Source organism: Corvus brachyrhynchos, unplaced genomic scaffold (genome assembly GCF_000691975.1).
Source record: "Corvus brachyrhynchos isolate BGI_N302 unplaced genomic scaffold, ASM69197v1 scaffold5, whole genome shotgun sequence".
In the NCBI taxonomy this organism is placed as follows: Eukaryota; Metazoa; Chordata; class Aves; order Passeriformes; family Corvidae; genus Corvus; species Corvus brachyrhynchos.
Window position 1 is genome coordinate 7,606,472 of NW_008238321.1, and position 26,171 is coordinate 7,632,642.

At 52.5% G+C, this 26,171-nt stretch overlaps 2 protein-coding genes across 5 annotated transcripts in view; one reads left to right on the forward strand and one right to left on the reverse strand.

Moving 5' to 3' along the window:
* The window catches only part of TNRC18 (trinucleotide repeat containing 18), a 38,160-nt gene extending 20,982 nt beyond the window's left edge, over nt 1-17,178 (forward strand). The window contains exons 15-28 of the mRNA XM_017734289.1: nt 5,056-5,627; nt 7,543-7,985; nt 8,760-8,924; nt 9,716-9,857; nt 10,295-10,412; nt 10,669-10,744; nt 11,122-11,230; nt 12,153-12,269; nt 12,545-12,709; nt 13,262-14,370; nt 14,473-14,679; nt 14,981-15,217; nt 15,688-15,762; nt 16,330-17,178. Coding sequence (XP_017589778.1) covers nt 5,056-5,627; nt 7,543-7,985; nt 8,760-8,924; nt 9,716-9,857; nt 10,295-10,412; nt 10,669-10,744; nt 11,122-11,230; nt 12,153-12,269; nt 12,545-12,709; nt 13,262-14,370; nt 14,473-14,679; nt 14,981-15,217; nt 15,688-15,762; nt 16,330-16,536 — 3,742 coding nt within the window. The 3' untranslated portion in view covers nt 16,537-17,178. The remainder of the gene's footprint in view (nt 1-5,055; nt 5,628-7,542; nt 7,986-8,759; nt 8,925-9,715; nt 9,858-10,294; nt 10,413-10,668; nt 10,745-11,121; nt 11,231-12,152; nt 12,270-12,544; nt 12,710-13,261; nt 14,371-14,472; nt 14,680-14,980; nt 15,218-15,687; nt 15,763-16,329) is intronic.
* A 993-nt stretch (nt 17,179-18,171) lies between these two features.
* Nucleotides 18,172-26,171, reverse strand: part of SLC29A4 (solute carrier family 29 member 4) — a 17,972-nt gene continuing 9,972 nt past the window's right edge. For 2 of the 4 annotated variants that reach the window (XM_017734091.1, XM_017734092.1), the window contains 10 exons: nt 24,115-24,284; nt 23,334-23,465; nt 23,109-23,222; nt 22,902-23,030; nt 22,397-22,471; nt 21,778-22,043; nt 21,556-21,691; nt 20,814-21,001; nt 20,309-20,549; nt 18,172-20,234 (listed from right to left, as the gene is read on the reverse strand). In XM_017734091.1, the coding sequence (XP_017589580.1) occupies nt 20,092-20,234; nt 20,309-20,549; nt 20,814-21,001; nt 21,556-21,691; nt 21,778-22,043; nt 22,397-22,471; nt 22,902-23,030; nt 23,109-23,222; nt 23,334-23,465; nt 24,115-24,284 (1,594 nt within the window). In that variant the 3' untranslated portion in view covers nt 18,172-20,091. Of the gene's footprint in view, nt 20,235-20,308; nt 20,550-20,813; nt 21,002-21,555; nt 21,692-21,777; nt 22,044-22,396; nt 22,472-22,901; nt 23,031-23,108; nt 23,223-23,333; nt 23,466-24,114; nt 24,285-25,068; nt 26,166-26,171 lie in introns of those variants that run through there. The other 2 variants (XM_017734090.1, XM_017734093.1) reach the window with 2 other exon arrangements.

Below are 26,171 nucleotides of genomic sequence, written 5' to 3' on the forward strand. Positions count from 1 at the left end.
TTTGATGTTAATTTCCTCCCTGCACCTGTTTGGTTTTTCTTCCTTCCAAAGAAAGATAATTTAAGCTAAAAAGTGTAAAAAAGAGAATTGTCAAACACGGCAGAAAGATGCAGAATGTTGATTTGGTTTGATGTGGCTCTGGGCTGGACCCACCAATGCATTTCAAAGAAAACCTGGAAGAGAAATATATGTGTAAAAAAAAAAATTAAAAATTGTTCTTTAGAGAACCTGAAAAGTTGTGGGGATAGTGGATTTTATGTAAGGCTGAGATTGCCACATTTCCATGAAGAGTCTGCGTTAACTTCCATTCTTCCCTTCCCTGTTCCTTCCTGCATCTTTTCTTTGTTTGTTTTGCTGCTGTTGGAAATTTTGAGGATATCAATCCCTTTTAGGTGCCAAGTTCTTGAGGGGGTTTTGGGTTTACTTTTTGGGTTTGCTCCAGGCAAGCAGAGAGGTAACTTGTCCCTTTGTCTATTTTTCAAGTAACCTGTCTGCTTTATTAAAAAAAAAATAAACTAAAAATCCCAGTTTTACGGGATAAAATCTGGGAAGGGGAGGGGATATGGGAGGAGGTTGGGGAATCTGGAACAAATGGGGAAATGCATTGTAAATCCCTCTGGGGGATTTGGTGGGGAAACCAAAGATGCAAAACCCCCTGGGGTGGGAGGTGGGTACGGGAGAGGGAGGTGGGAAGGGGTTATTGGTTACAATTTGGGGGTTTTTTCCTGCAAATGAATTTCTTTTTTTTTTTGGTTTTTTGTCAGAAGCATTTCTTGAAGGGATATTTGGGTAATAGGGTTTCTGATGGCTTTCCCTGAATACTAAACCGATTAATAACCTCAGCTTTTCTAGAAGTGCTCGCTTTCTCCTTGCAGCTGCTTGACCAACCCTTTCACCCCTGCCCCTATCCATGATGCTTTGAATGTCTGTGTCGGTCTCTTGCATTTGCTCTCACGCTGCACTAAAGAAGCAAAGTGGTTGGCTGGTTGTAGGGCAGACACTTCTCAGCGAGGGTCACTAGCCATGAACCTGAACCTTGACCATTGTTATGTAGGTAGGCAAAATAACTTTTCTTTATGTCATCTGTCAGCCTCAGACGTTTCGATGTTGCCTCCATGAATAATGACACGTAGCTCTTTGCATTCTCTTGGGTATTTTAATTTTGAAGATGATTGCTGTCCACTTTTGACTTTCCTCTGTCCATGAAGAGTCTCACATGGAAGGTTTGCACGTGTGTGTGTGTGTGTTTGAGGACTCCAGAAATGCTTTGCTGTTTGCAGAACTTCTTTGGGAGAACCCCTTAGCCCAGCCAGGGCAAGGATTTGCAGATGGGTCCAAGATGCAAGCCTTAAAGGTTTCTGGGCCACGGTGCAGAAATGTTCCCCTCTCAGGGATATTGCCTGGCCCTGGCCCTGCAGTGTCTGTGTCAGAGGTGGGATTAGCTGTTTTCTGTCATCTGGTTTGAGACAGATGGGGGGGGACTCGCTTTCTTACAGACCAAACATCACGTTGCCATTCTGATAAGAGGCACAGCTTGTGGTTTTTAATCCAGTGACCTTGGAGAGGAAACTGCTAATGTGGGCTAAAGCCCACCAGGATAGGTAATTCCTTGAGCTTTCTGAAACCAAAGACCCGTAAGTCCTTCTCCTCCATACTCTGTTTTCCTTAAGAATTTAGTACCTTCTTCTCTGTTTTCTTTTTCCTGACTTGGAGGATAATTTTCCCCAGTTAAAAAAAAAGCAGTGAGGGATAACCAGTTCCCTACATATTCCCATGTGATAGTTGTAATATTTTTTAATTTTTCACAGGCACTTCTGGAGTCAACAGCACAGCACATATCAGGGGGAAAAATCTTCCAATTTTGAGAATTGGCTTATTTGGGAAAAAAAAAAAAGAAAGGTACAGTCTTAAATTGGATACTCAAAAATAAGTAACCTCCAGAATTTGGACAGATCCCAGAAATCAGATGTTAATGACCCAGTAGCTGTCTAAAGTCTGCCTGTACTTAGCCTGCTTTGTATGCTGTAGGCCTGCTTGGTGTTATGAGAAAATCATGCTATTTATTTTTACAATGTGAAATGACTGTTTTAAGTGTGTGTTTCTACTCCCTCCCTTCCCCAACCTTTCCTCTTCACACCCTCCTCAACCCGTCTTGTTACATACATCAGTCTCTAAAAACCAAATTGCTTAACCAATTTCTGTTCATCATTAACAAATCTTCATTTACTGCTCTCCTACAGTAAAATATCATGGCAGCTTAGCTGTTAAAAGCAATGAGAAAACTTAGTATTTTTAACTGGGTTTGGGTTTTAATTCAATGCAGGTAAAAATTTAAAAAAAAAAATCTTTGGCTCCAGTTTATCTGGCATCAGTAGCATTTAAATACGAGTGTATTGTTTGTTTTGGCTGTGGAGTTGTATGTACACGTGTGGTTGCGTGTGTGGGTATATACACACATATACATGCTCTTAAAAATGTCAATTAGAAAAGATATTTTTAACTTTGAGCATTTTTTTCCCTTACCCTCTCTCAGTGTTAACAGAATTACTGTTGAAGGAAAAAATGATTTTTTTTTTAAATGTCTTTTTCCCTGTTGCTAGCTAAAAATCCCCTTTTCAGGACAAAAAAAATACCGAGGCTTCAATTGTGTAAAGGCATCTGTGCATAGTTAATTTTAAACCCACACATAGTTTGGGTACAGTAGGAGTAAAGCTCCTGTTTCCCATTAAATACAGGCACCAGTCTTTCCAAGGAGCTGTGCAGATGGACAGAGAGCACCAGCAGCTTACTTGCCACCATGGCCAGAAGTTTTGGGACTTAGTTTAGAAGCATGTGGGCTTGGAGCAGAGCCCCAAATGTCTTCTTTTTGCTTCATTTGTTACTTTTTGTCCCTTGGAAAATGAGAAAGAAGAGGAGCAGGGATTGTGTTGTGCATGTGGAGTGGGGTTAGCAAGATCTATCCTCGCCATGAGAGGTGGAGGAGGATAGAGCTGTGCTGTGAATGTGTTAAAATGAGGTTATTTTCAGGCTGGAAATTGTATCTCCTGCAGATAAAAATATAAGTGTTGTGGTAAAAATGCTGACAAGGGACTGTCTTCAGTTGTCTTTCCGTAGTGTGACGCCGTGTATGAGCAGGACATTGGAATAACCACCAGCACCTCACTGTATCCTATATTTTCTGTAGCCTGAGGAATAGCCACTGCCATCCTGGCTTTTAAATCTGTTTTACCTGAGTGCTTCTGAAATACTGGAGCTGCTGGGCGCCCTTTTGCCCTTGCACATGCAGCCTGCTAGTGCTGAAGGAATGGTGCTGCTGGGCAGTCGATGTGGCTGAGCCACTGGGGCTGGACTGGTCATGTTCCTGTCAACTTTCCCGGTTTTTTTCTCCCCATTTTCCTCCCCAGCTGCTCAGTGAGCCACTCTCCGCTCAGCCAACTCTCAGGTCTGGCATGAGGGGATGTACGGGTTGATTTTTTCATTTTTTCCCCATTTTTGCTGAAAATTGCTGAATTTCAGAGCTAGATGGAATGTATGGAGAAGGTCTTGCTACCCCACAGGGTGTCACTGAGCTCAGGCATGGTTTTGCTGCTTTTCAGGCAGGTGGTTTTCACGTCTCAGAATAAAGTTCATCTGGATTCGTTTTCTTTTTGGCAAAATGTGATATAAAACCAGTAGTTGTGCCCTGTTTTCTGGTAGGGGAAGGAATCTGATCCCAGTTTGCTGTGGATTTTTTCTTTTGCATGTGGTTTTTATGCAGGGAGTGAACATGGCTGTGGATTTCTTGGTATTGACTGCAGGACTGTAGTAGCATTTTTATATCACAAGGAGCCAGTCTGAGCAACCGAAATGGGGAAGGGATTGTTATGCAGTTAAAAATTAGTATTCTGTGACTATCAGATGTATGCTACAGAGATGAACCGTCCATGTTAATAAAAAAGAAGGCAAAAAAAGCTGCCAGTTACCTCAGTTGATAAAATACAAGGATGAGAACATTGTTTTCTGATATTCTTGTTCTTTCTAATATCATGGAAAAATAACACTTGTGTTATTGTTGTTGGTTTTTTTTTCTGAGCAACCAAGTGTTGAGGACGTTTTTATCTATCCCAGAGGGCGTATGTGAAAAGAAAAGGATTTTCTTGTTCATTCCAGCTCATTTTGAAGGGATCTGGTTTCTCATTTGGCTGGATTTCAGACGCAGGGATAGGGGCTGGTGGGAGCTGGGGAGTGGGCTCAGAACAGGGCTCCTGCTAGTGGTGGAAATTTTCCAGCAGTCTCAATGATCCTACTTAAGCCCTCAATTTCAAGAGAAATGAAATATCTTTTCCAGACCTGCTTTTTGCAGTTATATATATATATATTTTTATAGATCTTTGTGCTCATATATGTGTGTGTATAAGTGTGTGTGTGGTATATGTGCATTTGTGAAGTGGCTTTTTTCCCCCCACTCACTGGATGAGATGCTGTTAAAATTAATTGCCTCTGAGCTGCTGAGAGACTCTTGGGAAGTGCTGTAGGGAGGGAGAGGTGCCACTCTTGGAGCATCTACCCCCAAAATACCTGCTGTATGCACACCCTAGAGGAAACCCCCCAGCCCACTGCTCTGCAGGTGTCAGCTGAGGCAGGCAGTGAGGCTGATTTCTTTGCCAGAATTAGATTTTGGCTGTGGGCAGCTCTTCCTGCCTGTGCTGAGCCAGGCTTCCCTATCCTGAGCTGTAGAGAGGGAAATGAAAGGCACGGAGAGTTCTGAGGCAGAGTGTTTAAACACTGCTCCTTGTCTCCAACACTACCTACACTTTCCTCCCTTATGCATTCCAAATCCATTGCTTTCAAATTATTATTTCTCCCCCCCTCTTTGCATTTTTGCTTCCTGCCCCTTCTCCTCCCTGTGTCCCCCTTGCCTCCCGCCATGGCACAGGCTGCTCTCTGGTATTCCCCTTCCATGCTGATCTCTGGTTCTGATTACACTAATGGATTTCCTTGTGGAGGAAGTGTTGGTGGGCGGGAGGGGAATCCCACAGCTCCAAGGTTGGGATTTTCAAAGGAATGAAGCTTTTAATTCCTCCTGAAAGCTGTAGGGAAGGGGTGCCTGGCATCCTTTTCAAATCTGCCAACACCCTGCTCTTCCCTCCCTTGCCCTGAATGGGTCGTCTTTGCTGTACCCTGTATTGCTGTGTCCTTCCAGGGTGGTGGCAGGCAGGGTGACACCAGCTCTATGGCTGCAAGGACACGTGTGTGTCCATGGCCAGCATCTTGTGGCTCAGTCCCGGGTGGCTCAGTGCCACTTAGGTGGGCACAGAGCAGCAGCAGAGTTGCGGTTCGGGTTGGGAATACGGCTGCTGCACAACTCCGTGCGATTTGTAATGGGCTCCCTGTTTTCTGCGTGCCAGATTCCAGCTCGGAGGAGGAGGAGGACGACGATGAGGAGGAAGAGGAGGAAGCAGAGGACTATGGCACGGATGGCACAGACAGGCTGTCGTCACCTGCCCTGGATGAGAGTGGCCTGGGCCTTCTGGCCAGGTTTGCTGCCAGCGCGATGCCCAGCCCCATCGTTCCCCCTCCGCTTTCCATCATCCAGCTGGAGGCCAAGCAGAAGGCGAAGAAGAAGGAGGAGCGGCAGAGCCTGATGGGTGAGTTCCGTGGTTTGGGGTGGTGCTGTGGGTGCAAGGTGGAAGGTGTGTGAGGTCCCAGCTGTGCTGCAAGAGAGCAGGTTGTGTACCCAGACACTGAGCTGTCCTTTCTTTGCTTTGGCTGCTTTGTCCTGATGCTGAAGGTGGAGAAAGTGGCCAGTCAGGGACATGGCAGGTTAGCAGCTCCAGCCATGGCTTCCCTAGGGACAGCTGTGGTTTCGTCAAAGTTTCCTCTTCTCCTACTGGGCAAATTCTGAACAAGACGTGCTGCAAAGGCAAACAGTGGGATGCTGCATCCCCTTGGACAGAGTGCAGAAGGCAGTGAAGTGCTGTTAGATTTTAGGGAAGGAAGTATGTGCTAAATGCAGCTGATCTTGGATACACAAGGGAAGCAGAGACACCTGAGCAGAAGAAAAGTTCTTTCCATCAGCCCATCCCGTCAGCTTCCTTATAGAAACCAGCCAGTGAGACTTGAAACAAGCATTCCTTCCTCTGCTCATGTGTTTGCAGTGCCAGAATCTGGGTTTCTGCCCTGTGTGTGTCTCAGTTTCAATGTGTTGGGAGTTTCATTTCTTCCCCTCCCCATGCCCTGCTGCACAAGTGCCCATTGGTGACATTGTTCCTGGTTAGACAGGTCTATATGGGTTCCATTTATAAATTCTCTATTAATATTTATTAAGTGATAATGGAATTTATAGCATGCTTCAAAATGGAAAATGATGTCCTCCTCGGGAGCCTGGCTTGTTTTAGCACTGTTTCCATGCTATATTAGGCTTTTGCCAACTTGTTTCAACAGCCCCTGTTAAGAATTTATTGTCTTGTAACCTGCCCTCCTTGAAACTGGAAGCATCTAGAAATTACCTCATGCAGTAGTGAGAGAGGAGAAGGAGTGTTTTAATTTCCAATGGGTTTTTCATTTCGAGCCTTTCCAGCTTTGTTTTTGACATACTGGCTCCTTTTCTGTTCATGCTGGGGCTGTCTCAGGGGAGGAGAGTTGGGTGGAAGATGAGAGCAGTTTCCTGCAGGCTGAGTTTACCCAGGGAAGTGAGTGTATTTGAGAGAAGGATCAAGAGAAGATGCTTTCCTTGCTTGTGCCATGTGCATTTTCATTTTCCCTCGTGAATGTTGTTTGCCTACCCTCCTGCCCATATTGCTGGGTGTGTAGGTGCTGCCTCAGTTTCTCTTCCACCCCTGGAAACATGATCTTGCTTTCCTTTATCAGGTTCAGGGGAACTCAGTGAAGGTGTGGAACATTTTGGCATTACTACAGTATTTCAGGCCCCTGGGTACTGCTGTGCCCGTGGTGCTTAGCAGAGGCCAGTGTGAGGGGAATTCCATTTGCCACAGACAAAAAGATCATTTACCTCTCTTCACTTTAAGGTGACTACTTGAGCCAATAAAAAGATCTGTGGTGTCTGTTGGCCAATGGGAAAAAAACAAGCTTGAAATATGGGTTTATTCCATTTCTTAAAAGACATTGTTCTCCTGAAACAAAGGTGAAACTGGAGAGGGCTCCCACTAGGAGAGAAGGAGGGATCAGCTTGTGGGATTTATGCTTGGTTTCAGCTGAGGAGCTCCTTTTTGGGGAGGAGCAGGTTAAAGTATCTTTTCAGAGCTTCCGGGGTCTTGCTTGTGGGAGAAGGGAGAAAATGGAGGCAGGGAACATACTGAACCACACTGCCTGAATGGTTGGGCTCTGGTTTGGAGCAGGGCAGGCTTATTTCCAGGGAATTTCCACAGTGTTTTATGGGTCAGAAATGGAGGTCTGAGGGATGTGGGGATTGGAAAGGGGAACAAGCAAGAGTTCTACTGAACAGGCACAGCATCTCCCATGGAGCCCAGAAGTTTCCAGCAGGACATGTCCCCTCTTGGCTCAGCCAGGGCTTTAACTGATGGTTAAATCCTTTGCACGTAGGGACAGAGTTCGAGTACACTGACTCGGAGAGCGAGATCAAGATCAGGAAGAAGTCGCCTTCAGGGCTGCTGCGTGGAAAGAAGGGGCCGCTGGAGTCCAGCAGCGTCCCGCCAAGCCAGGCCCCCAGCAGCCTGGACTCTGGATCTGGGAGCGCTGACAAGGCCAAGCTGGGGTCTGAGAAAGGCCGCAAGCTGAAGAAATTTAAATCCCCCAAGGACTTGAGCTTTGAGTTTGGGCTGGAGGCCAGCGATGATGACCTGTGGAACCGGCGCCGCAGCGAGCGCATCTTCCTCCACGACGCCACCACGTCCTCGGCCATGCTGACATCCACGGCGCCTGCCAGCTCCACCCCTGTCTCCAAACCGGGGCGCTGTGGCAAGGGGGCCCCCATGAGCCCCAAAAAGGAGGGCAGCAAGGGAAAGGAGAGGAAGGAGCTAAGCAAGGTGAGGAATGTGCTGGCCAAATTGGCGTTGGGATGCTTGGGAGCTGAAGGTGAGGGGAGGGCAATTAACTCCACTAAGGCAGAGGAGGGTTGAGTCCTATCTCAGTAGTTGTTTGTCGCCCCTGTCAGCTCCATGTACACCCGGAGGCTCTGTCAGACTTGGAGATGAGTTGCAGGGAGTAAAAACATGTCATGTTTGAATGGGGCTGGTTGATTCTGTCACTCTCCAAGTCCCAAATCCTTTCTGTTTGTGTGGCCGGAGTCAGTGATCTCCCACTCTCTGCATGAACTTGTCCTCTTGCTGACCTCTGGCCCCCAGACTGGCCTTTAAGGCTCTTCACCTTTTATATGGTGACTTCTGAGGTCTGTCCCTGTCTGGGGGTGACAGTGATCTCTGGGTAACTGGCTCTTCATCTCAGCTGAATGCTCTGGCTCCAGTTCAGTTCATGGCAGTGTTATGGAGGAACACTGATGGGGAGAGTTAGACAAGTTAGTTGTGACATGAGGCCAACTGGGATCTTCTTGGAGCTCTTTGGAGGAAGATTTGATGGGCAGGAGTTGCTCTCCAGGGTAATGAAAATCTCTTCCCAAAATGTGTGAAGCCAGAGAGCAGAGCTGGGAGATGTAGGATGTGATGTGGGCAGTGAACTGACTGCTGGCTGAACATAATCTGACCTGTGCCTAGCCTGCCTTGCTCCACCTTTTCCCTCTCCCTGGGTCCAGATCTTTACCAGTCTTCTCTTTACTGATGGAAGTGTTTTGTTTTTATTTTTAGCAGCGGAAGAAGGGTAAAGAAACACCCTGCTGCTCCTCCTCCTCATCCATGTCTCCTCCTGGCATCCCCAGCTCCCCCTCAGATGTTCGGGTCAGCCTGGCAAGTGCCCTGGGCTCCACCAAGAAGAGCAAAGCTAAGGTGAAAGCCAAGGAGGTGAAAAAAGAGGTGAGGGGCTGGTTCTAGTGTGGCTGGACTGGAGGGTGGCTGGCAGAGCCCTCCTGTATCCTGGACTGCTGCAGTGTGAGGGAGGGAAAACAGAGGTGCAGGTTTTGCTGACTGCGTTACAGGCAAAGTGCTGGTTTGAGAAGCCTAAAATCCAAGGAACACTCTCAGGTAGTACCTGCTGCTACCATCTGGTGTTTGTTTGCCTTCGTCCCCCAAATTCAGGAGCAGGCAGGATTTTCTCTAAGGCTGCCACGGGGTGGAGGGAGAGCTTGCATGAACAGCAAGGACCAAGGAGATGGTGATGGAGTAGCCTTGCTCAGCACTGGGTCACAGCTGTTTTCTGCTCCACTGCTGTAGCCTGTCATCTCTCATAACACACATTGCTGTCTTCTCACACGATTTCTGAGTGTGGTGCTATGGTCTGCGAATAACAGCAAGGAACAGATCATGGGGATTGGAAAAGAAATAGGAGCAATGCCTGGCACCTGTTCAGTGAAGGCAGAGGCTCAGGAGCACTGTGGTGAATGCAGAGCAAAACTACAGCTCTGCAGCATCTCTCCCAACCTCCAGGAGACAGGATGTGGGGAATGGCTTTTGGTCAACTGCTGGTGATGCTTGGGGATGAAGGCAGAAAAAGTTTGGGTACACCCACTTAACTGTTTGTGAGATGAACAATTCCTGAGGGTGGAGACTGGTTTGTCCCGATATCCTCAGGTTATTTCTTGCTGGAGGAAGGTGAGGTGGGATCAGACTGTGGTGATCCAGCTGATGTGCTGCTTACTCCCCTGCAGAACCGAGGGAAAGGAGGAGCTGTCAGCAAGCTCATGGAGAGCATGGCAGCAGAGGAAGATTTTGAACCCAACCAAGACAGCAGCTTCTCAGAGGATGAGAACATCCCACTGAGCATGCTGGTTGAGCGGCCATCCACACCAGGTGAGGGCAGGATTTTGCATGTAGAGGAGCTGGGCAGGTTTCCCAGGGCTGCTCAAAGGACAGCTGTGCTGCTTTCACACATTCCTCATCCAGAGCCATGAGTCCTTGGGGTGGAGATACCACATTTTCAGTCAATTCAATAAAAACTAAGCCTGATCATCATGGCTCACTGTGACATCTAGTTGAAGCCCAGTCTCTGAGTTGCCCTATTTTCATTTACTGGTATGTTACTATTACCAAGAGGGGGGACGACTTATTTATCACTATTAATTTTTATTACCAAGAGCTAGCCAGAGAGAGAGCCCTTTCTCCAAATGGCTTACTGACCTTTTCCTAGGGGACAGTGATGCTGGGAATATGAAGTTTTCTTCTCCCCTCACTGTCCCTTTGTCCTGTGTGGTGCTCTCTAATCCTCATTTTGGTCCAACACCTCACAGCTCCCCGCTCGTGCATCATTGACAAGGATGAGCTGAAAGATGGCCTGCGTGTCCTCATCCCCATGGATGACAAGCTGCTCTATGCCGGCCATGTCAAGACAGTGCATTCACCAGACATGTGAGTTGAGGGGCTGCTATATCCACCTGGGATCTGCTGGAGAATGGGGATGGGTCACTGTGGGGCTGTGTAGAGCTGGCTGCCCAAAGACTGATGGAGTCTGGCAGGAAGGGAAGGAGAGTTCAGTCTGGTTTATCAGTGCTGAGGGAAATCCAATTATCTCTCATTAAGTGCTCTCACATCCTCAGAGGGAGGCGTTACCTGGTTGGGGTGGTGTCTCCTGTGTGCTGTGTCTGACTGAGCCTTTGTGTTTCAGATACCGGGTGGTGGTGGAAGGCGAGAGGGGAAACCGTCCTCACATTTACTGCCTGGAGCAGCTCCTGCAGGAAGCGGTATGTGAGGCTGAAGGCTGCCTGTCCTCGGTGCCCGTGCCCTGTTCTGGGCTGGGGAAGGCTAGCTGGAAGCTCTGTCCTTCCCCAGCTGCAGGGATGCCCTGGTCCTGCCCCCATGGCCGGTGTGGGCAGAGCTCCCCTTGGTGTACTTGCTGCCCCTTGGCCAAGCTCCCCCACTGGCAGCAGGCACTAGTCCTGTATTCCAGCAGGGATGGTCCTTCCTTCATGCTGCCCTGTGAGCAGACAGAAGGCCATTCCCCAGCAGGAAAATTGTCCCTTGCCTTCTCCAGAGCTGCTTTGCTCCATGCCAGGTGTGGTGGGATGGTCTGTGCTGGTGCCAGGGTGGTCAGTAATTGCCTTCCTCTTGCCCTGAGCAGATCATCGACGTGAAACCCCCTTCAGTGCGGTTCCTGCCCGAGGGCACGAGGATTGCAGCCTACTGGAGCCAGCAGTACCGCTGCCTCTACCCAGGGACAGTTGTCCGAGGTAAGGCCACTCCAGCTGCTCTGTGCTGTGAACCTGGGATGCCTCAGTCCTGTGCGTCCTCAGGGATGTCAGGCTTGTCTGGGGAAGGCCTGAGCTCTGCTGTGAGTGTCCTGGAGATCAGAGCCTGGCCCGTTCTCTCTTCCAGGTCATGCCCCTCTCATTAATGATGCAGATTTAGTAACATCCTGCAGGTTCAGGAGGAGGTTTGAGCAATTTAGGAGCTTAAATATATCAAGGACATTTAATACTTTTCAGAAAGTCAGAATTTATTTCAGGCATCAATTATTTCTGAGGCTGTGGAGGTTTCTAAATCACCTGGACCCTCACAACTTCACTCTGACACATAACTCCCCAATCTGGTCCCATGAAAAAGTTGGTGAACAGCTCTGGACAATTCTGCCATGGCTGGTCTTGTTTTTGGGCTCTTGGTCACACCACATGTGTAAAAGGGAATAATTACTTAATGATTTATAAACCAGTAATGGTGCTGCAAGAAGAGAGGGTGAGAACACAGCTTATTTCTCTTGGAGAAAGTGAAAAGCAGCAGTTTATGATGGCTGAGAGTAGTTACAAAATGCAGGTAAAAAAGATATTTCAGTGAAAGGAGAGAAGTGAATTTCTGCAAGAATAGAGGGAGATAGTGGAGACAGGTGGGACGTCGAGCTGGAATGGCTGTTACGTTCTGGAGCAGTGCTGCTGAAGGGGAATTTCACACTGAGTGGGCTGGTTTAGTATTATCAGGGACTTTCCGTTGCAGAGTGAGCCTTCTGTGCCCTCCCTGCACCGCCTAGGAAAGGTGGAGATGGGATGCTTTGGAGCTGGGGCAGTCCCCCTGTCTTTCTTCATGTCCCCGCTTCCCTTACAAGGGGTTTGTACTTGGGTGTTTGTTCCTAATCCCATCTTCTGCTTGCCCATCCCACAGGAACCCTGGATCTGGAGGAAGATGGTGATCTCATCACAGTAGAGTTTGATGACGGGGACACCGGACGCATCCCACTGTCTCACATTCGGCTTCTCCCACCTGACTACAAGATCCAGTGTGAGTCTTGCTGTTCAGTTTTTTGCAAGACACTTCCCACTCTGAAATGTATGGAATTTCGGGCCATTTTCCTCAGATTTTGGGACAAGTTCACAGATTTCCAGTGACAAAGATTGCACCATCAATTACAGACACACAGAGCTGGGGTGGGATATCACCCATAAGGAAAAAGGCCCAGTCCCTATTGCAGATTTGGTTGGGATACTTTCCCTGTATCATGTCTCTGTTTTATGTGTTACTTGACTGCATTTGAACATCTCTTTGACCTGTTCCAGGTGCTGAGCCTTCCCCTGCCCTTCTGGTGCCCAGCACCAAGCGCCGTAGCCGTAAATCCAGCAAAGACACTGGAGAAGGAAAAGAGGGAGCTGCCCTGGGGTCAGAGGAGCCTGTGTCAAAGGGCAAAGGGCGAGGGAGAAAGCCAAGTGTCAAGGCAAAAGCTGGTAAGGTGCCACCACTGCCAGGCCTGGAGTTGAGGGAATCCTTGCACAGTTCCCCACTGTTCTCCCCAAGTTAGAGCTGTTGATTGGAGCAGGATCTGGATGGGGATGGATGCATTGCTTGAGTGCAGAGCACCCATGCATCATCTCTCTCTGCTGTGGCTACAGTTTGCAGGAGGCAGGCTCAGAAGCTGGCCTGTGCTGTGACAGCCTCCTTCTGTCAGTCAGGGATGTGGAGCAGAGTCCCTTTTTCAGCTGAGCATATCTACAGCCGTCAATAGGGCCAAAGGTGCAGGAGATTTGTAGTTTGGCTCTCCTGAAGTTGAAGCAGCACCCTTGGGCATTGTCCATTACTGCTCACAAGTGCTGGCACCAGGCCAGGCTGTTCAGTCAGCAGTGAGGACACCCCCTGTATCCCTTTGGGGGTACCTGAGCAGGCAGGAACAAGCCATGCTTGGCCAGAGACCAGTCAGCACTGGTGTCTAGTTCTGTCTGAGCTAATAAAGCCCATCTGGAGGGATAACATTGTGTCTTTGTGTTTCCTCTCCTCTGCAGAAGAGGCTGCCTTGCCTGAAGAGAAGGACCAGGTGGAGTCTTCACCTGTTACCTCCTCAGTCCCAGAGAAGCCGGCCTGCTTGGGCAAGCCGAGCATGAAGGGGTCACGAAAATCGCAACCGCTGCCCACTGGAGGCTCTCCTGCTCCCACAGAGGAAAAGCGGTCAAAAGCCAGCAAAATGAAGATCTCCACAAAGCTGCACAGCCCCCCACAACCCCCTTACCAGCCTGCTGTGTTCGGCAGCATCCTTGGCACGGAGTCCTACAGCGATCTCCCGGGAACGCTGGCAGCCTTCGGCTCCAGTGATGCTTCGGTGTCCAAAGCCAAGGCCAAGAAAGGGAGGCCCACAGAAGAGATACAAGAGTTTGGCACCATGGTCAAGGCTCAGAGGAAGCATGACAGTGAAATCCTCATCAAGCTGGACCATGAGGGTGTGATGTCTCCAAAGACAAAGAAGATGAAGGAGGCGATGAGGATGCTGGAGGACTCCAACCTGGCCAGTCGCAGAGATGGGAAGAGTCTCTTGGGGCTGGGCTATTCCGCTGCAGTGAGTGTGGAGGGCAAGCAGAAGTCTTCCCGAGCCAAGGCAGCTGAGGGAGACCCTTCCCCTGCCAGCTTTGGAGGGAAGTTCGATGCCTCAGCAGAGAGCCTTACTGCTTCGAAGGACCAGGAAGAAAAGGCAGCAGCTCCAGCAGCTGTGGAGGAGTCGGAGAGCAACAGCAGCGACAGCAGCTCGGAGTCAGAGGGAGAAGAGGAGGCTGAGAAGAACCGAGGGGAAGCCCAGGACAGCAGCTCAGCCAGCTCAAGAGCATCCACCCCTCTCTCTTCCTCCAACTCCTCCTCATCTTCCTCTTCTAGCAGCAGCTCCTCTTCATCTTCCTCTTCCTCCTCTTCCTCCACCTCATCAACCTCTTCTTCATCAAGCTCCAGCTCTTCTTCCTCCTCTACTACAGATGAAGATTCCTCCTGTAGCTCTGACGATGAAGTAGCCGAGGCCCAGCCGAGTTCCTCAGTTCAGCAAACCCTCCCACCCAAGCAAACCAAGCAGGCAGGGAAGTCCCGGGCATCCTCGCACCCGCAGAGCCAGAACCAGCCAGCACAGCAGCCAGTAGCCGAGGCCCAGCCGAGTTCCTCAGTTCAGCAAACCCTCCCACCCAAGCAAACCAAGCAGGCAGGGAAGTCCCGGGCATCCTCGCACCCGCAGAGCCAGAAGCAGCCAGCGCAGCAGCCAGCGCAGCAGCCGGCACCGCCGCAGAGCGGCAACAAGAGCCGGCCCAAGAAGCGCGAGGGCATCCACCTGCCCACCACCAAGGAGCTGGCCAAGCGCCAGCGCCTGCCCTCTGTGGAGAACAGGCCCAAGATCGCCGCTTTCCTCCCAGCACGGCAGCTGTGGAAGTGGTTCGGGAAACCCACACAGGTAAATGCTCTGTAGTTCTCTCAGCACCAGAGTTTGCCTTCTGGTGCCTCCTCCCCTGTTCCTGGGGTGGTGGAACTGCTGGCGTGGTGTGCCAGGTGTTCATTTGGCAGGGAGATTGGGTTTGGCTTTCACTGCATCGGGGAAGCCATCCTGCATGGTGTATTCCTCTGCCGCAACTCCTGTGGGAATACTGTGGCTCTGCCAACAGCAAAGGGGTGCCGGTGAGACAGGGCAAACAGTGGTGTGTGGGGGAAACATGGGTGATCCCTGGCTGAGCACTTGCGTGATCCTCTCTTGGCAGAGACGAGGAATGAAAGGGAAGGCCAGGAAGCTGTTCTACAAGGCCATCGTGCGGGGCAAGGAGATCATCCGCATTGGAGACTGCGCGGTTTTCCTCTCCGCCGGCCGCCCCAACCTGCCCTACATTGGCCGGATCCAGAGCATGTGGGAATCCTGGGGGAACAACATGGTGGTCCGAGTGAAATGGTTTTATCACCCAGAAGAAACCAACCCTGGGAAGAAACTCAACGAAGGCAAGGTAGGCTGGTTTCCTCTGCTGAGAGGGCTGCAAAGCTCCTTGCTCCCTCTTGTTTACAACGATGAGGAAAACGCCCAAGGCCCAGTTTGTTACTGCTGCTCTGAAGGGGTTGGCCCCATCCTTTCATTTTGTGGGGGCTGCCTATGGTGTGGGCAAGCCCAGTGTTGGCCCCTTGAACAAGAGAGGGGTGGATTTCTTCATAGTAGGAAATAAAGACTCTTGTGTTGGTCTGAAAAGAGTGTCAAGAGCTAGATCAAGTCTTTAAAGTGTAAGAATGATGGGCCTAGTGCTCAGAAACACTGAATTTTGCACATGTGTGGGGGGTGGTTTACAGCAGGATTTATTTCCCGTGGCAGTGGGCAGGGGTTGAAGTTCCAAAAGCACAAGTGGTGGGCAGGAGGTGATGGCATGGAAAAACAACAAATTCACCAGGTTTTCATTTCTGTTTCCTCTTTTCTTCTTGGGCACAGCGCTGGGATCAGAAATCGGGCAGGAGTCTGTCCACAGCTTTGCAGGCATCCAACCAGAGGAAGGACTTTATGGAGGTTGGTGAGAGTGGTGGAAGGCTGGGAGGAAATGCTGGGTACCCTGTAACAAATAAATACTGCTGGGAAATGCCCCCCAAACTTCTCTGGCTCTTGATTTTTGCCTTGGCTGCCAAGTCTGCAGTGCCCAGGACTTGGGATGGATGTTTCTGGGAGGGTGGGAATAGCTGCAAGTGCTGGGTGTGGGGAGGAACAGGGAGCTGGTATCCAGCACCCATCTTTTCATTTGCATCCTTGGAGGGAGGATGACAAACTCCTGGCCTCCATATTCCCCTGTATATGTGCTTGGCAGCTGCAGCATTCCCATCAGTGGGAGCTGAATGAAAGCCAGGGCTCAGGTACAGTGGGCTGGAGGGATTGTCCAGGCTGTCCATGGGCCTGTGCAGATTCCCAGTGTTCCTCCCCTGGGCTGGCTGTTGGGATCAATGAGAGGTTCTTGAGTGTGAGCAGAGCCCTGTCCCATTATGATGGGTGTTCTTCCTACTTACTGAAGATGGTGCTGTAAATGCTGTGAGATCTAATGGCTCCTTTTTTTCCCACCTCCTTCCTTCTGTTCCTGTTGTGCAGAGAGCCCTCTACCAGTCCTCTCACGTGGATGAAAACGATGTCCAGACCATCTCACACAAGTGTCTTGTTGTTGGTCTGGATCAATATGAGCAGATGCTAAAGACAAAGAAATACCAAGACAGTGAGGACCTCTACTACCTTGCAGGGACCTACGAGCCCACCACGGGCATGATCTTCAACACTGACGGGGTCCCTGTCATCTGCTGACCGCCCAGGGGACACATGCCACCCCCTGGGAAGGGATGGGACAAACCTGAGGACGTGCCTGTTCAGACGACATGATTGTTTCTTTCAATGCTCATTTCTGTGTCACACTACAGACAGGAGAGCGCGAGAGACACGAGGAGGAAGGAGAGGGCTGAAGAAGGGGGTTGGGGAAGCAGTTACAGGACTCGAGGAAGGTGCCATTGGGGGGTGGTGGTGGTGCTTGAACCCTGAGGCTCTTCTGGAAGTGGCTTTAAGTAAGGTGACACTTGACCAACTTCTCCCTTCCTCCTTTTGGTCCAGGAAAGCACATGGGTCTCGTGATCATTTCACCAGCGGGACCCCCCGGCAGGAGGGATCCCTTTTGTGTCATTTTTTTCCATCAGTAACTCAGAAGCCGCCCGCGCGTGGAAGGACCCTCTTGCCTTCTGCGTGCGCTCCTCTCCGTCCTTATATTCCCTTTCTTGCTTAGTTTCGCATGACCCTTTATAGGAAGGACAGGGTGAAAGAGAAAGGAGATGAGTCTCTCTCAGCGCCTCGTCTCAATCCTCTCAGCGCCTTTTTGCCGTTCCCTTTCCCTGGAGGCCCCTCTGGCAGCATGTGGAGCACGACGGGGCAGGGCTGGCCCCAGCGCAGAGATGGCAGAAGAGAATCCTCCAGGCTGGAAGGAGCGAGGTGGAAGAGGAGCCAACATCCAATCTGGGATGCTGCCTTCCCACTGCCTTGAACAGAGAGTCTGAACCCTTTGCAGCTCTGTACCCCTTCTGCCGTGCAGAAGTGCTAGAGGGAGCAAGCAGGTGGCAAGGGGGTGACACGTGGCAAACTGAGACCTTGTCTTGGAGCGTGCAGTGAGGGAGCAGGAATCGACTGGGAAAAGCTGCTGCTCGGTGCTTGGAGGAGAGAAGATCACAGGCCATTGGATTCTGGCATCCCTCACCCAGCTTTACCTGCCATGCCTGGCCTGAGCTGAGACGTGGAGCTGCTGGGAAGCCTCTGCTCATCATCTGAAGGGAATGGGGACAGTGTGTGAACCTGGCTGTGCCTGCCTGCGGCGTTCCCACAGCCAGAGCCCCGCTGCCACCTTGGGCTCAGGGACGGCACCGTTCAGCTTCCTCCATCCATGGAGGAGCTGAGCTCCCACTGGGCACACGCCAGACCCACAGCACCACCACTGCTGCTCCAGGGTTACACCTGGCAAGAGGGAACACCTGAGAACGATGCACCATCCTTGCACTTAAAACAAAACTCCAAGAGACGCACTGATCTTTGCAACTCCCGACTCGCACTACAGATCACTGGGACGTGGAGCGGGGCCCGGCTCGGCCCAGGCTTGGGTGGGGAGACGCTTTAGCCAAGGACAGATTGGAAACTCTCCACGCTGGTGCCGGCTGCGTACCAGAGACTGGAGGCCGGGGCTCAGGGGAGAGGGACAGCCCCGCAGAGTTCCCCCTTGACCTTTAAACAAACCACATGGTGCTGAGCTCGTACCATCTCCACCCTGGGCCACCCTTTTTAATTATAAATATAAATATAAATATATATATATAAATATAAACTTTTTAAAACTGTGAAAAAAATTATGAAATTATAAAAAACAAAAAAAGAAAAAAACCCACAACGGCAGAAATGAACACAGTCTGACGTTTAGAATATTATTTTTTATTTCCTGTTGGATTGTGATTGTAAATGATCTGGGAACAGGCACACCCCCCACGCTCAAAGTGTACTGTACTTCTAGAAGCAAATTGTGTGAGCATATTTTAAAGAGCGAGAGAGAGAGCGCGCGAGAGAGATTTTATGCTAATGTTAAATAGAAAGCACTTAAAACCCACTGCCTTCTATGGAACACAAGGATATTTCAGACAATCGAGAGGAAAGGAGAGCCAGGTTTTTGTCTTTTTGTTTTGTTTTGTTTATGTTTTGTTTAAAACAATTTTTTTGGCATTCTGTTTGTTGGAGAACTCCGTGTGATCTTTTTTCATAAAAAAAAAAAAATTAATTGAAAAAAAGCAACCCAACGAAGCATCTTTCTTTGTCTCACTTGTCCTGACCGCAGGGTTTTTCTCCCCTTGGTGGCAACGATGGCTTTTTGGCTCAGCCCCTGCCCTGGAGAAAGACAGAACCCAGGTGCCTGGTGGCTTTTTGGGGAGAACCCGTCTGTGTGACGTGGTGGCACCGATGGACAGGACAGGACACAGGAGCAGAGGTGTCTGCTGGACGGGGCCTTTAGGCTGGAGGTGTGAGTCCTCCCCCTGCCGCCACACTCAGGGCACCATGTGTTGAGGATGAAACGCTGGATTTGCTCTTTTTGGTGTGAACTCCACTTCATACAGGCAGGAACTTGGCATGGTGCTGCGGGGGCCGGGTTGGGGCCAGGCCTGGCACTCGCTGGCTCCTTGGGCTTGATTTCCTGGGAGGTGGCACCCGCCAACTGGCACAGCAAGGTGCAGCCCGTCCCAAAACGTGCCGTTGGCACCTTCTCCTGCTGCTTTCTGCTCCTCTTGGCCCATGCCCTCTCCCGTGTGCTGCCCACAGCAGTTTGCAGGCTGGTAGGGGTTTGGTGTAACCCGGTGACAAGTTCAGGCACCCCAGGTGACAAAGAGGGCCCTGAAGAAGGGGAGCAGCACAAGGGGCACCGCAAGATCCAACAGGACAGGCAGCAGGCACGACCCTGTGTGTGTTTGCCAGCCCAGCCCAGCACCAGCAGTCAAGTGCCACCAGTGCCAGTGGTACAGCTAAGAACCAGCAAAGACATTTAATTATTTAATCAGCTTCACTTTTGTCCTGTGCAATAAATTTTCAAGCTCAGCAGTGGCCTGTGGATGGCACTGGCAGTGCTGCAGCCCTGAGACCCCCCCCTCCACCCCTTGCAATGGGGTAGATTCACAGTGTGGGGTGGGGGGAGGCAAGACCTGCTGCTCTTGCAGGCAGGGGGGGGTAAAACAAGACACAATAAAAAAAAAAAAAAACATTTTTTCCCCAACCATCAGAAGTGAATTGGGACTTTCACACAGCGGTTGGCATATTTAGGGAGGGACTGTTACTTCAAGCCTTTCTTGGTGAAAACCTGCAGCACCGTCAATGGAAGTTGAGACCCACCTTCCCAGAGCCACCAGGGACTGAAGGAGCGTTTCCTTCCTCTCTTTCTCCTCTTCTTCTTCACCAGCCCTCCATCACCCTCCTCCCCAGTGCTGGTTCTATTCCCTTTGGGATTTGGCAGTATTTTCTTCCTCCTGTCAATGGCTTGGCGCAAACAGAAGATCCCCAGCCTTCACTGGAGAGCTGCACATTGCTGATGGGGACATCCCCAAAAGCAACAAGAACTGTCCCATGGGGTGGGAGGAATGTCACCCCAAGCAGTGGCCCTGCACAGTGCCAGGCTGGGCAGCAAGGACCGTTTCAGGATGCCACAGCCCTGTGCTGACAGGATACCAGTCCTTGTCCACCCTGGGGCGGCTTTCTGGCTCCAGGCTCCCTCCCTGAGGAGGGACATGTGGGGTGCTGGGGACCATGGTGGGCAGCAGGTCCCATTGTGTCCCCACAGCCCCACCCCAGGGCTCAGTACCCGAAGGTGAAGGAGCCATTGGAGGTTTCGGTGTAGAAACAGGTGCTGTGGGAGGTGCTGGTGAGGCTGTAGGCAAAATACGCCACAGCCGAGCCCAGTGTCAAGCCCGTCATGTAGGACACGGTCATGGTGTTCCCTGTGGGAATGGACACGGGGTGTCAGGGTGCTCTGGCCACACCATGTGGGATTCCCAGGAGGGCTTGGTCCTACCTGCCAGCTCCCGCTGCTCTGGGCTCACTTTGCCTGCGGCCAGGATCATGGGGACGCTGCCGAAGTAGCCATTGGTGATGCCCATGAGGAGGGAGAAGATGCAGGGCCAGGCGGGGTGGCCGAAGGTGGGCTGCCCGTTGGGGTAGACACACATGATGAAGAGGGGGATGAAGACCACACGGAGGCAGGAGTAGACGAGGAGGTGGGTCCCTCTCCAGTCATAGGGCAGGGCAGCCAGGATCTGCAGCAAGAGGCAGAGACCCTGTTGCGGAGGGTGAGGAGGCTGGGGAGGGCCATGCCGTGCCCAAAATGGGGCAACAAGGAGACAAGATTGTGGAGAAGACCAACTGCTGTGGGAACCCAACCTTGGCTGTGCTGGTAAGCAGCAGCCTCACGCTGGTTAGACACCCATGGGTGGAGATGACCCTTGGTGGAGCCAAGTGGCTTAGAAAGAGAACACCAAAGGAGGAGAGACCCCCACTGCTGTCTCTGGCCTCTCTCCTACCTTGCCGACAAAGTCAGAGAGGTTGAAGATGGCCATGATGAGGATGGGGAGCCATTCCCCCAGCGTGCAGTTGTGGATCTCCGACTCCAGCCCGGGAAAGAGGCACAGCGTGATGAAGTAGGTCATGGCGATGGAGAGCATGTAGGCCCAGATGAGGCGGGACACGACATAGCGGTAGAGCAGCATGTCTGGCAGAGACAGGCAGCACAGCTCAGCCAAAACTGCAGCCTCCCCCTTGAAGAGCCTGAGAGCCTTTTCTGACCCCCAGGCGTGCCTTCCAGAGATGAGTTTCCCTCATAGTTTTGGGCACATCATTAGGAAAGGGATCACAGAATCACAGAATGGTTTGGGATGGAAGGGAATCTTAAAGCTCATCCAGTTCCAACCCCCTGCCATGGGCAGGGACACCTTCCACTACCCCAGGTTACTCCAAGCCCCATCCAGCCTGGCCTTGGACGATTAGAGAGATGAGGCAACCACAGCTTCTCTGGGCAACCTGTGCCAGGGCCTCACCACCCTCATGGGGAAGAGTTTCTTGATAATAGCCCATCTAATCCTGTCCTCTTGTCAGTTTGAAGCCATTTTCCTTTGTCCTGCTACTCCACGCCCTTTTCAAAAGGCCCTCTCCAACCTTGGGGATGATCATGCCCCAAAACTCTGGGTTACCAATCATTTATCCCACCCTACAAAATGTGGCAAACCCACCCCATGGGCATGGCTTGCCCCTGAGCCCACCACTCACCTCGGAAGCTGGGCCAGCTCCTCTTGATCTTGGGCCGAGGGACGTCGAAGCGCATGTAGGTGCCACTCCCAGCCAGCTCAGCTTCAGGGCCGGGGCTGCCCCGAGGGGAGCTCGGCTGCCCCTGCTCCTGGTTTTCCTGGATGAGGGGAGAGGGGACAGCAGTGCTGAGGTGCAGTGGTGAAGAACCCCAGGAGTCAGCAGGGAAACCCACCCTTGGCTTACAAATCGGACGTCCTCAGAGGTGACATCATGGTGGACGCGGTAGCCGGTGCCAGGGTCGCCAGCCCCGCGGCTCTCGGGGAGGCCCTTGCGGGAACAGTCCGTGTAGTAGCGGACGAAGCGGGTGCGCTTCACCAGGAGGTGGAGGATGAAGCACGTCAGCTCCATGCCGATGGAGATGAAGAAGAAGATGACGGTGTTCTCCTTCTCGTCTGACAGCAGCAGCTTGGTGAAGATGCGGCTGAGCGAGATGATGACCCCAGCGGTGCCTGGTGGTGTGGGAGAGCTGTCACCGCTGGGCCCCACTGAATCCCGGCTCAGGGATCCCCATCAGCCCCTGCTACATGGATGTGATGCTTCCCAGTATGGAGGAGTCACCAGCAGTGATTTTGGGTGATGAAGCTTCTAGCAGACATCCCCACCTCCCGTCTGGCATGGCAGTGCAGGGACTTAGAAACCAGTAAGTGCTTGGGAGCACCCTGGGGTGTCCCTGACCTGCTGGCAACCCATCTGGGCTGTGCTGGAGCCAGTGGGGACCCAGGTGTGACTCTCTGGGGCCCCAGGAGAAGGTGCAAGTCCATGTGGTGGGACATGGACATGGTCAGTGGCTGTGGGTACTTACTCTCGCCCGTCATCACTCCTTGCGTGTAGCGCTTGGGCAGCAGCCCCGTGTAGCCGTAGAAGCTGGATTGCTGCACTTCAGGAGAGATGCACAGAGGGGAGAAGGGGGAATTATTGCTGCAGCCGAAACTCCGGGAAGGGGGAAGAAACCCCAGAGGGAACCCATGTGCTGTGCCAACTGGGAGCTGCTCCTTGCACCAGCCTCCTTGCCCCAAAAGCAGGAGGGCCTTTTTTCCCTCCCCGGATGCTTCACTGTATCTGTTCCCACCAAGAGTGGCCACCAGATGTGGGGGTTTGGGATGCCACCATGGTGGCCTGGATCAGTGGTGTCAGTCACTGGTGTCATGGTTTGGTGCTGGTGCCCCTGGCCAGTCCCACAGTGGACAGATGTGGAGGGGATGGAGTAGGGCTGTGAGGGTTATAGGGATCAGAGCAGAGCAGCTCAGGGATGGGGATGTTTCCCACTCCTACCTGCCCTGTCTCAGCCCAGCTGCTCTCCCACATACCTGTGCAGCCAAAGGCCACCACCCCGACAGCCACCAGGTTGATGGCGTAGGCTTGTCTGCGGCTGAACAGCTCCAGCCACACGTCGCAGATGCTGACGAAGAGCAGGGGCCCCAGGGCGAAGAGGTAGCCTGTGGGGGGAGACAGAGGTGGTGGCGGGGGGACAGCACAGGGACAGCACTGCCTGGGGGTGCAGGGACCCCACTCACCCACAGAGATCCGGGTGTGCAAGCTCAGCAGCTCCACCAGTGCGTTGTTGAGGATGACGGCCACCAAGGCCACCAGGATGTAGGTGAGGCTCATGTCAAAGACAATGGAGGTCCCTACAGAGAGGCAGAAGATGGGGGAACAGGAGGTCAGCTCCCTTGGAAACAGGAATGAGTTCTCTCCAGGTTTGGGGTGTCAGGGAAGTGCTGGAGCGGCTCCAGACCTACCTGGGTATTTATGGTGCAGGTAATCCACATCGGTGATGAAGCTGTTGTAGGGCAGGAGGAATCCCACCCCAGCCAGCAGCATGGCAAAATAAATCCCATGGTATCGATCCTGGGGCTCAGGGTCCTCAGAAACTGCCCCAAAAGGTGAAAGAAAAAGATGTAACAGTGACACTGCTGCACCCCTGGGACCTATGTCAGATGCCAGCCTTGAGGTGATGAAATAGCCCAGCACCCTGCAGATGTACAAATACACAGCCCCAGCTCTAAGAAGCTCCTTCTCTAAATAAAGACCCTTCAGTGGGACACCCAGGAGGCAGGAAAACACCTGGGCTTTGTGGGGCTGATGAATTTTAATTGCAGCTAAACAAGCTTAGAGCCAGGCACTGCAGGTAATAGCACAAGTCAAGGTGCAGAGGGGTGGAGGCAGGTGGGGGGGTGGACAGGGCTGCCTCAGGATGTGGAGCAGGGCTGGGGTGAATCCCAGGAGCATCCCTGAGTCCTGCATGGAGAAAGACGAAGCTGCAGGCTGGGGGTGAGCCTGGCAGGAGAACCAGGGCACCAATCCTCAACTCCTTGCCAGCCTGCAGAGCCCACTGTCACGGGATGTGCTGGTGGCTCTCATGGGTACAAAAATGGATGAAAAAAGGTATTGGGCAATTTTGTGGCATTTCAGGCTATTTGTGGCTATTAAACCCATCCCAGGAAGCTCCTAAGTGGGTGGGAAACCAGCGGGGAACCCGGCTCCTGGCTGTGGGTCATGTCGGGCCGTGCCTGCCCTCACCTGGCTCCATGAAGGTCAGGACACCCTTGGCCTGGCTGCCCCGCTGCAGCTCGTCCTCCTCCAGCTGGTAGCTGTCGAAGCTGAAGCTCATCACCACGTTCCCCTCCGGCGTCGCCGCCGGGCTCAGCTCCTTGAAGCGCTCGGCTCCCACTGAGCCCATCCTGGCCAACCTGAGAGGGAGAGAGAGCAGTGGCTCCTGTGTCCCCCCCGGGTGATGCCAGAGGTTTGCAAGGGACAATGGCATGTGGGCAGCCCTGAGCTGTCGCCACCTCGCTGTATCACAGCGGTTCTGGTGTTTTTTCCACCTGGAAAGATGATTTCTCTGGCGCAAATGGGACCCACCAACCTTCTGAGCAGAAGTTTGGCTTTGGAGTGGTGAGCAGTGCTTGTGGGGGACCCACACGAGCCACCCCTGAGGAACAGCCTGGCTCAGCACCTCACTGGGATGCTACCAAAGAAAAACGCCACTGTGATTTCCAAAAGCAATTAGAGAAATTAATGGATGAAAACCACTCATGGAAGGTGGCTGCGGGGAAGATCCCGGCTGCCTCGGGAAGCCCTCGCTCCCTGCAGGCAGCACACTTGCTCCGGTTTATGCCCCTTTTCAGCATCTCTGCTGCCTGGGGCTGGGGCAGAGCCACCGGCCTGGGCAGACACACTCCTGCAGCCTTTCAGGGAGAGGATGGGTTGTGACCCTGCTTTTTTTAGATCTGCTTCTCTGAGGGATCATAGCCCAGCACAGAGCTGCTCAGAGAGCCGCCAGAGAGACCCCAGCATCATGCTTCAGAGGGTCTGCACTGAATGCAACCCAGAATGAGCTCTTCAAATACCCAACATCCTCCAGTGACCCCACCAGAGCCACCCAAAATACGTTTCTTCCCGGCGGTTCAACCCCAGGGGGCTGCTCTGAATTCCTTGTGCCAGTTACTCGATGCCAGCCTGTCCCCAGCCCACCTCCTGTAGATTTCCCTGGCATCCAGGGGTGGTGGTGGTGAAAAAAATCTCCTCCAAGGCAGTAGGTTGAGTCAGGCAAGAGAGGAAAAATCAATGACAGTGATTTCTTTGGTCTCCCTGCCAGACATGGCGTTTGCAGGAGCAGAGAGGTTTTCCAGCTGCCAGGATGTGCTGGATGCTGGAGGGCCCTGAGGTGGGTGGCAAACGTGTTGTCCACAGATCCTGTGAGCGAGTTCCTGGAGCCTAAAATGCTTCTCTTGCTACAGGACGGGTGCACAGGGCAGCACTGCCCCGGCCCCGAGGTTGTGCTGAGGTCACAGCACTGCTGTGGGGCTGGGATGGGGTCCCTCCTCCCGCATCATGCTGGGGTTCACCCCAAGACTGCCCATCCCGGAGCCCCGCGAGCAGAACAACCCAGCAGGGCACGTTATGCTGGGGACACCGCTCCATCCTGCTGCTCCCAGAGGAGCTGTCTGCAATCCCCTTCACCCACACCCTCCTGTGCCGGCTACCACCCCAGACAATAAAACCCAGCGGGAAGCATCTCCCGGGATGCCGGAAAGCCTGTTGCAGGGCTTTTCCATAGCAGAAATCCCAGCTGGAAATGCCTCGTACGCACTGTGTGTGGCCCAAACTTCCCGGGGCCAGGAGCAGAGCGGGATGCGGGATGCGCTGCACAGCCGCGGCGCTGGACCAGCCTCCGGCACTCTCCGCCTCACTCCCCCGAGCATCCCTGCGCCGCCGTAAATTGGATTTTCTCCTCCCGCTGGATATACATCCGTCTGCCCCTATGGATTTACACCCTGCCACCCCTGTGGCCCCAGTGTGGGAGCGGGGGCGTTTCTCCATCGCGGTTAGGGGTGGGAGGTCTCAACCGAGAGGAGCCCTTGCCCCGCTGTCCCCCGGCTCTGCGTGAGCCCCGGGCACCGCAGCCCCGTGTTAGGGCAGAAAAGCGGTTTTTGCCCTGGCAGAAGGGTCGCCCGACATCTTACCAGCGGCGAAGTTGCCACAGACGAGGGGAATTCAGTAACCCACGTCCCCGGTCTGAAGGGGAATCTCCTGGCCGGAGGGAGCGCGGGGGGCGCGGCCCCGGCCGCACCCGG